The 10,169-nt window shown below is 41.4% G+C and overlaps 1 protein-coding gene across 1 annotated transcript in view; it reads left to right on the top strand.

Annotated features, from left to right (window-relative positions):
- The first annotated feature begins 6,552 nt into the window (after positions 1-6,552).
- The window catches only part of LOC118224382 (F-BAR and double SH3 domains protein 1-like), a 28,736-nt gene continuing 25,119 nt past the window's right edge, over positions 6,553-10,169 (top strand). The window contains exons 1-2 of the mRNA XM_035411868.1: positions 6,553-6,713; positions 8,474-8,571. Of these exons, the coding sequence (XP_035267759.1) occupies positions 6,693-6,713; positions 8,474-8,571 (119 nt within the window). The 5' untranslated portion in view covers positions 6,553-6,692. The remainder of the gene's footprint in view (positions 6,714-8,473; positions 8,572-10,169) is intronic.

Here is a 10,169-nt window from a genome sequence, read left to right as displayed (position 1 = left end):
TGTCACACCTACAATCACCTGTAATGTGTTTGTTTATTACAACACTCATTAAATGCACAGCATTCATTTGCTTTCTAATGTAGATCATCTTGGAAAAATGAATCCAGATGTGTGTTATTTTGTCGTTTTTGCCACACAAAAAAGTCTTGGTGAATGATCCAAATTATTTGTAGATATGGTGTAGTACAATGTACAGGATGGCACATAACGTAAAATTTAATTTAATTTATTTTCCAATGTGAATTATCGATTAGTGGGTTACGCTTATCAGTAGAAAGACACCTGCTGGCTGTGGTGTTTGACACAAAACAATTGTGCTGACATCTGCTTCACTTAACTTACTTATTTGATATGAATCTATTGTTATTTCTGGGTTTTGATGACATACTGTTGAGGCATGCAAAAGAGATAAAGGAAAAATTACCCCAAAAATATCTCACACAATCTCATGCTGTGTTGCAAAGAGATCACCTTTTCTATGTGGAAGGTTTGACAAAAAATGAAGGTTTGACAAAAAATGATATATGACAGACAAGAATAACACCTAGTCATCTAAAATTAAATTATTTTATTCAAAATTCTCAAATCTGACAAAAATCACACTCTTACACTATATATGTGTACATTACACTGCATACAATGATTCATTCCAAAGATTCTAAGATGCATGTGATGCTAGAGCCAACGTGGTTCGCGTGTCTCCGGGTTTCTTCCTACGATCGAATCTGACAGAAATCACAAACCATCACAAATATCACAGTCCCTCAGATTCCAGGGTAACAATGTGTCCTCCGGGGATTCAGCCTGTAAAAAAAAAATCCAAATTCTCCCTCCCAGGGGTCAGTGGAAAACGTAAAGAAAAGGCAGTTCAGGACGGGACGTTTTGCATTTCTGAGGGCACTTCGTTGCTCTGGAGGGCATCCAAACCGACGGACCTGTGGGGGACCGTCTGAAGCCCCGCCCCTCCCTCCTCTCCCGCGCCGCACCCCTCATTCCAGAAACTCGCTCTTCAGGCTCCCCTCGCTGTCGGAGAAGTGCAGGAGCTCCTCCTGCTCCTCGGCCTCCGTGTCCTCCTCCTCCTCCGCGTCCCGGGACGTCTGGGGCTCCCCCTCCCCCTTCCCGCCCAGCTCCAGGTACCCCTTGCCCGGGGGGTTGGGGACGCAGCCGCCCCCCCTGGCCCCGGCCTCCACCTTCACCTTGATGACCTGCGTCACGGGGGAGCGCTCCTCCCACGCCGGGGTGCCCTCTCGGCTGCTACCCGCCGCCTGGCTCCGGGCATCCGCGTTCGGGACGGGGGCGTTCGGGACCAAGGACACCGAGGACTTGCTGGAACACAGCCCCATGTCTCTCTCCCTCTCTCGTGTTCTCTCTCTCTTTGGCTCTCTCTCTCTCGCTCTCTCTCACACACACACACACACACATACACGCACGCAGGCGGGCTGGGCTGGGCTCCGCTCCGTGCGGCAGACAGGCTAGCACTGACCACACCTGATCGCCAGGAGTCTTTTCAAAGGCCGGCTGTAGAGAGAGAGAGAGAGAGAGAGAGTCAGAGAGAAAATTAGAGAGAGAGAGAGTCAGAGAGAAAATTAGAGAGAGAGAGAGCGAGAAAGAAAGATAGAGGGAAAGAAAGAGAGACAGAGAGAGAGAGAGAGAGAGAGATAGGACCCCCCGGCCAACCCCCTGGCTTCTGGGCGGACGCAGCCGTTTCGAACAGTCGCCTTTGTTCTTCACCTCCGTGTCGAACCCTGAGAACCCTTGACTGGTGAGAGCTCAGAGCAGTCATGACAGCTCGCGAGTGGTGCCTGTTTGTGACAGTTCACCTCACCGCACCTCGACACAAATGAAGGACGCGGTTATATAAAACCAAAAACCTAAAAATATGTTTTAATAGGACTTATTTTTATCCAGAGGGGCAATTCGTGCTCAATGGGCCCCTGTGCTTGGCATTAAAGCAGTCGTGCACACAAAGACAGGCACGCACACACACAAACGTACACACACTGGATACCTATGTGTGCGTATGTAGATTCACACACACACAGTGCCCACCAAAACAATTGGCGCTGACAACGCAGAAACGGAAGTTCAGCATTGGAACTTTGGTTGGCATCAGGTGCTGTGTTCAGATGACAGCAAAATGGAGCATTTCTTGGCCAAGTATACCAGCAGTGGGTTTGGAATTGGAAGAAGGACGCTTGCGTTGAAAAGGACATCATGCCTATGGTGAAATACGGAGGCTGTTTTGTGTCTACTGGTCCTGGGGCTCACGGAATTGTGTTCTCCAGCAAAAACTAAACATTTTACATCACCGTCTCCTAGGATCTTTCTCCAAGAAAATGATCCAAAATATCAGAAAATAAATCACGTAGTGTTCAACTGAACACAAACGTTTTGTTTTGCAACGGCCATCATTGTCTTCAGAATTGAACTGATCTAAATTTTCCATTGAATTGGAAATTCCACAAGCACAAACTGAAGGATCTGAATATGCGTCCCAATATGTTCACCAATGTCATAGAACACTATGGAAAACAACATAATAGTAGGGAAGAAGGTTGTGCATAAAACTAGGTTTTTTTGGAAATAAAAAAAACTTTTAAACCACGGTAATTGTTTAAGCATAAAAATAAAACACTATTTTCCTGTTCAAATATTGTTGAGCAAACAATATAACTTGTAACCACTGTTGTTTGTGGTAATTTGAAATGTGATCATTTCTACATGGTGAAACAAAAACAGAAAAAAATACCCATAAATGAAAACTGAGGATGTGCACTTAAACCACAAATCTAAAATTGTGGTGTACAAATCAAGTACACCAAATCAAGAAATTTTTAAAATATAGGCCTATCTTTGTGCCAAACATTAAGGAGCTCACTGTATATACATATGGCACATAAACATACCTGACATCCAACATCTCATCCAAAATGATTAATCTTGGCATTAATATGGAGCCAGTCCACCCTTTGCTGCTATAACAACCTCCACTCTTCTGGGAAGGCTTTATACTAGATGTTGGAGCATTGCTGCAGGGATTTGCTTCCATTCAGCCAAAAGAGCATTAGTGAGGTCGGGCACTGATTACGCAATTAGGCCTGGCTCCCGGTTGGCTTTACAATTGATCCCAAAGGTGTTGGATGAGGTTGTGCAGGCTAGAGAAGTTCTTCCATATCGTTCTTGACAAAACCATTTCTATATGGGGAAGCACATGGTCGTCTAGAATATTATTGTATGCTGTAGCATTAAGATTTGCCTTCACTGGAACTAAGGGGCCTAGCCCAAACCAGGCCTAGACCAAGGGGTATCCAGATAATTTTGGTCATATAGTGTGTATGGGTTTGTGTGTATGTATGTATGTATGTATGTATGTAAAAAAAAAAAAATAAAATAAAATAAATAAATAAAAATTACATATATATACATATATATATATATATATATATATATATATAGTGAATAGTGAATTATATTCCTACATGTGACCCAATATACAGCTGTTTGGCCAGATTATTGGAAGTAAGCAGTGGCAATCTTCTTATCTTCTTGAAACCAAAGACGTGTGATATTCTCAGCTGATAATTGGGTTGTTGCTAATCAGTCATGTGTGTATGTGGAGGGGTGGGTTGTTGTGTGTGTGTGTGTGTGTGTGTGTGTGTGTGCGTATGCGTGTGTGTGGAGGGAGTGTGGTGGTTGTGATAGACCTACAAAAACCCATGTGGGAGGGAAAAGTATGACACATATTCTGAAAATTGGCGGAGGAATTTCCCAGTTTTAGAATTTAATGAATTCATGGCTTTTAAAAGCCCATCAAAGCCTTCATTAAGCCAAAAAATCACTTTGGATTCATTGGTACCCCAGAGCAGATAACGTACAATGGCTAAACACGCTGTGCTTCTCTTCTCCGTGATGATCATGACCCTGGTCAAACTGTCTCTGGCTTCTTGCAACAACGAATATCTTGAAGACATTGAAAAATTGAACAAGGAGCTACGGGTAATGTCAATGCTACCATGCGAATGCACTTATCGCATTAGTAATTTTTGCAGTTGTGGAACTGAAAAAGATATGGCACGCTGTATACGCCACTGTCGTTTACTGTATGAAATGATCGTGCTTTGTGTCTTCCGTGTTACAGATGTGTCCTGAGAACTGCACCAAAACAGCCTTGGTGGTGAGTTCACATCACCTTCCGCCGTCCTGTTATTGTTATTGTCTAATAATAATTCTGTTTGGCCTCCTGCAGTCCGTATTTTCTAGGAAGATATTTGCATGATGTGGATGCTTCCAGCACATATGAAATGCACAGTCATTTGGGAATGTGACTATCTCATACAGTACTTTGTGACACTGACTCACAACAGAACAGCCATTTGAACTTAATGAACTTAGAACAATTCTCTACTTCTGATACCTAGTAGGAGAAGCATTCCCCACCATAGTTTGTAACAATACATTTTCTGAAATGATACACACAGCAAAAATAGCTATGCTTCTGGTGAGCAAAGCTACTCATGATCTATAAGCAATTAACCAAACTGTAACATTATTATTTATGCTCTATAGAAAACGTATATTTGAAACATTTGTTTCTTGTTTGTTTTTTCTACACATTTCAACTTGCACACAAAAGCATCATTCCCACACAAAATGTTAAATTAACTCCAACAGAGTTTACAGGTCCAGTAAGAAGTTGATTACTATTAGAATAAAAACTACTCTACTAAAGTTTATTTATACAAATTTCATTTAGGGGCTTTTATGTATTTTATTTTATTTTATTTTAATTTACTTTTTTTTTTTTGGGGGGGGGGGTATCAGTAAATTAAGCTGTCATAATATTTGGGCAGCAATGACAGGAAATGGTAGGAAGGAACTGGGTTGTCACTGACATGCTGCAAATTCAAATTCAGACCACAGATTGGGTTGTCTCCTCAGAGGTTTTAGTAAACATCCATATAGATAATGAGGCCATGTATAGATAGAGTTGGTAAGAAACCCCAAAGAAATGTCTCTCTTATGCAAAATGCTAAACAAAGGAATGGTTTTTTAATAAATTCAGTATAATCAGGCATAATAATTTTCTATGTCCTTTCCGTAGGAACGAGAAGGCCTATGCTGTCTTCGAATGAACTTCACGTCAGCGGTAAGTAATATTCATTTCAATGGGAAATGGAACAACTTGACACCAAAACACTTTCGGTAGATGCATTCATTGAAAATTAAAATGACACCACTGCGAGCAATGTGCGTCCAGTGTTTCACCAGAAACTCTGGGAATTTCTTTTCATGCAGGATGAGTGCAGAAGAGATTACTTTATCGAGGGTCTGGAATCTCTGGGGAGTAGGCCTGTCTTCGTGAAGATGAGATCTAGGCTTTCTGCACTGAAAATAAGATTTAAGGTTTTAACGGTGAGTAAATAAATTTCGCTGACCTTCACTGTCCAAGTATTTGTACAAAGTAAAAAGTCCAGGGTTAACTGAACTCTTAACACAGTACATATGGTCCTGGACCGGAGGAGGACCACATGTAGCCTACTCTGTAAGATTTGATTTGACACTGGACATTTTACAGTGTAGTTTCAGATTGCCTTTATTTTCATTTTGATTCAACCACAAGAAAACCAATCTGTTTATTTTAGCAATATAAGTGCGTTATCGTAACAGCCTATGCACTGTACAAAAATAACAAATTGCAAATATGTGCCAGTTGTGGATAACAGCCTGAACTATTATGTGCATCAATGAACGCCCCTATTTCTTTCGCAGAAAACTGGGAAATTTGATCGCGTGAAGAAGTTGACCTGCAAAGCAGTAATTTCTTCGAAAGAATTCTTTAAACTGCTGAAATTCGCATTTCAACAACTGTGCAACCTTGGAAGCTAATGGATAGTCGTATGATATTTATTTAAATATATTTAAATTTTAATTTATTCTTAATTTATTGTCTTGACCTGGAAGCAATACTGTTCCTTACCTTTTAATTGACACTTGCAAATAAAATGGCTGATTTTAACTTGTTTGCTCAGTTTTTTGGACAGTGTAAGACGCACATACAGGGAGTGAATTTGTCTGGTAAAATACCTTGCTTAAATAATAACAGAAATTTGCATTTGTATTTCGGTATTTATTTCTAAGGCAAGCAGCATTTTTTTCCCTGGAAGAAATGAAAGCTTACATTAAACACTATGATAGGTGGGACCTCAACATTTTTTAACTATAGCCTACAAATTGGCTACCAACCTGTCAATATCAATTATACCAATCATGGCAAGTCAAGTCAAGTCAACTTTATTTTTAAAAAAGCACATTTAAAAACAACTGACGTTGACCAAGGTGCTGTACAACTTCAATAAATAAAAATATGTTATTATTATTATTAACAAACAAATATAGCCTTGATATTATATTGAACATCCAAGCAAGGACCCTGAGGGAATGGGCTCTGAACATAGACATTATGAGAGCGTCTTCACAAGGCTCCACCAGGGGGCAGGCTCCCACAGGGGGAGGTCGCAGGTGTCACCGCGGCTCCTCCTACCTCAATGAGCTGTGGTGTGTGCAGAGATGGGTTGTAGTGGGTGAGACGAAAATTTAGTCTGGGAAGTATCAATCAAAAAAAAAAAGAAAAAAAAAACATCATCTGAAGGATACATAAAGAACAAAACCGAGCCAACGAAAGAAAGACAAACATGCAGCCGCCACCTAGAAAGGTAATGTCTTTGAAAAAGAACGCAGGTAGACTCGCGGATATGTTGCTGATATTGTATCGTATCCAAACAAAACATTCGTTTTGAATAAAAAAAGTTTACTTTCTGTATTTTAGTTTATGATTAGTTCATCTTCGGCCACTGCTTACCCTGCTCGCGTGTGCCTTCATTGTTGCAAGCGCAACATGTCTAGCCTAGGCTACTTGCTTTATTTCTGAGCTTTTCCGGTGCGATGTTAAACAAGCAGTGTTTGAGCAGTATTAAAAAGTAGTCCGGGTCCATTAATGACAGCTGTATTGTAAGATCGACATTGACAAACACACTGGCCGGTACAGAAGCATCATGATATGTGTTTTGCTGGCATGGATTTGTGACAACAGTTTCAGTCGAACTCAGAACTCACCGTTAACTAACTCACCACTGGCACGTCATGGTTAGCAACACATTTCCCTTCACGTTTTCACAATAAGTTACTCCATTAGAATACGTGGAACTGTTTTCATTCGAGGTTTATATTCACTCCACTGTCAATCCTGATTTAACCACTGATGAACCACGGTACATATTCCGGTTACGACACCAAATAAAGTATTTGCTAGCGTATACTGTAGATGTATCTTTGCAACCGTTTAAGTATATGCTGTCGACGTTATTTTGTGACAGTCTTGTGCAATTGTATACTTGTGTGTAATGTGCTTAGTAACCTTGTTTAATGCAGGGTTGTGGTTGTTATGTTTGGGAAACTATTATGGTTCATTAGGCCTACTTTAACGTGCAATTTTTTGAGCTTGTCCGCGCTGAGGGAGTGTGTGTTGACATCCTCCAGCTCCTGCTTTAATTGCTCCTTGACCCGTCACGAGAACACGTGCGGGGTGTGAACCACCATCCGAAACGTCTCACGGCAGTCGATGTCAGTCAGCCTAATCAGCGTCCCAGATCAGCTCGGAGGTGCATGAAAGTTTTCGTGCCAGAATTAAAATATAAAATTAATAAAATTAAGCCCACTTCATAAAGCTGCGATTAATTACTTTCCTAATTAACAAGCGAGGTCGTGTAATCACTCGGTATCAACGTCCCACTCCATGCTATTTGAAGTACGATACGCGACGGCATGTGCAGTTAAATGCTAGAAGGATGTCATGATAGAAGCTCCGTTGATCTTTCCGTGAAATGGAAAAGAATTTGCTTGAGATCTGCATGGACTGCACACTCCCAACACACCGTTGTAAGCCCCCTAAGCATGTAACCAAATCGCCTGTAACATTTTGCATTTGACTAAACAGAATGAATAAAAAGTGTTCTGCAACATTAAAAGTGCCGAGTTATGAGTTTAGATGATAATGTCATACTGTCAAAGTCCCGTGTTGTGCGTTTAGGGGACACTGTCATTGGAGCAGCTTTTATCGTTGGATGTCTGAGGATCTTTGGCACTGGTGAGACTATTACGCAGAGAAAACCGTGTCTTCCTCTGGCTTGATCTTATCGTTTGGTCCCAGCGCACGTTCCCTAGCAGGGGGCATTGGCGTAATATTCTTAAGTGGAAGTCTGAGAGAAATCAATTTCTCCAATTAGCTAAAAGTGCCATTGATTATGTTCCATGCAGAGGATGAACGTGCGCACCCTCCCCCATTGCACAGGTAACACGGCCTTCATTACTTCGAAATTCTTTTCGAGTCATTTAACGTTCCCTGTGCGGGATAACTGATTGGTCCATTGGTTTGCTCTAAACGTCCAATGGAGACCTGTCTGTGTGTCTTTTGCAGGTGAAAGAGACTCAGGAGGTGAAGGTGGCCTTTTCGGAACAGGTTGCCCGGTTGCAGAGTAAACACCAGCAGGAGAGCGAGCTGTTGGAGGACATCAGGTGTGACACTAATGCCCCAGTCTTGGACAGAGAAAGTACACCTGCTGGACTTATACATGCTCATAAATAGTAGGTCCTGTCTGGCCTAGTGACAGTGGTCAAGGTTGGTGAAGGTGTAGTAAACCCACCTCCACATTAGTCATGCTAACAAGTACGATATGGACTGCCCTTTTGGGAGTTTTAGAGATATCATCATTACCAAATTTCTTTGAGCATTTAGGTGATTTACTCATGTGTAGCTCAAGTAATCAGACACACACACACACATACACCCATATACAGGTATGCTGTATGTGTGTGTGTGTGTGTGTATATACTGCGCAGTACAGTCCATAATTAGTTGGATGCTGAAACAATTTGTTGTTTTACATCTGTACTCCAGCACATTGAATTTGAAATTTTAGTTCTTGCATGACATGGCTCTTTTCCCCAAAATGCATATGTGAAAAAAAAAACATCACCTGTGATATGTCTTTGTCAGTGTTACATTCAGCAAATTCTGATATACAATAGCTCACTTTAACCATCCGACTATTTAGACACTTCCCTTTGCTGGTCTACTGCTTGAATTAATTCAGCACACGTTAGCTTTCAAAATCGTGTGCTATAGATAACAGGCCCTGGATTTGTGGGTGATGCTCACGCTAATGTTCAGTAGCTAATGATCAGCTGCAGAATGCGTCAGCGCAGCGGGTTCTAAGAAGCCCTTGACTCAGATAGTAGCTTTCTTATTTTTGCCATCTACAACTCTAAATGGAAACAATCCTGAGAAACAGATAAAGCCGCAATGATTGCATTCCTGCGCACAGAGAAGCTCTTCAATTATTAATAAAATAGTCTTCTCAAAGTTTTCAAGCCTGCTGCTGGCCCTCTCTGCCCTGTCCTCTTCTGTCCTACATTTGCACTTTTTATTTACATTTTTAAAAATCAGCTTTTTAGTATTTGTGGTTCTCGAGTGAGTCCGGGCAGTAATTCTAGTGACTAGTGAAGTCGGCAAGCGGTGTCTTCACTTGGTTTGTCAGCTCTGCTCTCCTGATTTCCTTGGGTCCTTTAAGTGGGTCATATTGATTTCACATAAAGCTCTGATGAGCCTGGGATGAAGCAAGGCTACTGACATGGTCAACGGCAACGGCTGTTATCCTCGCAGGGCCAGTGTTATTGAAATAAAGACTGCCTTTGGGGTCATTCACCGGAATCATCATCTGTTGCTTTATTTGATAATCAGAGCACTAGAGCCTCAATTCATGCCCTTTAAAACAAATGTGCTGTAGCCTTCTAAACCACGTAAATGTTACCTAACTGTGAGTACTAGACTATAGGAAAGTCAGAGAAGAAGAAAAAAACAACTGGTACGTCATCACTGTGAATTTTTTGATGAGTGTTTGTCAGAGGCTCACCAGCAGAGATCCATATCAGGCCCTGCTATTTTTAACTTCCCAAATGACTTCAGCATTTTATTTAGTAGTTTAGCAAGTTATCTGCTGCCCTGTGCAAAAGAAAATTGGCACAGGATCCCGTTCTCTACTGGGCCATGGGGCCGTAGTGCAAGACATCCTGACACTGCATGTGGGAAAATAGCGAGCAAGTGAATAATTAAT

This window comes from Anguilla anguilla, chromosome 3 (genome assembly GCF_013347855.1).
Source record: "Anguilla anguilla isolate fAngAng1 chromosome 3, fAngAng1.pri, whole genome shotgun sequence".
In the NCBI taxonomy this organism is placed as follows: Eukaryota; Metazoa; Chordata; class Actinopteri; order Anguilliformes; family Anguillidae; genus Anguilla; species Anguilla anguilla.
This window is presented reverse-complemented; position numbering and strand designations above follow the sequence as displayed.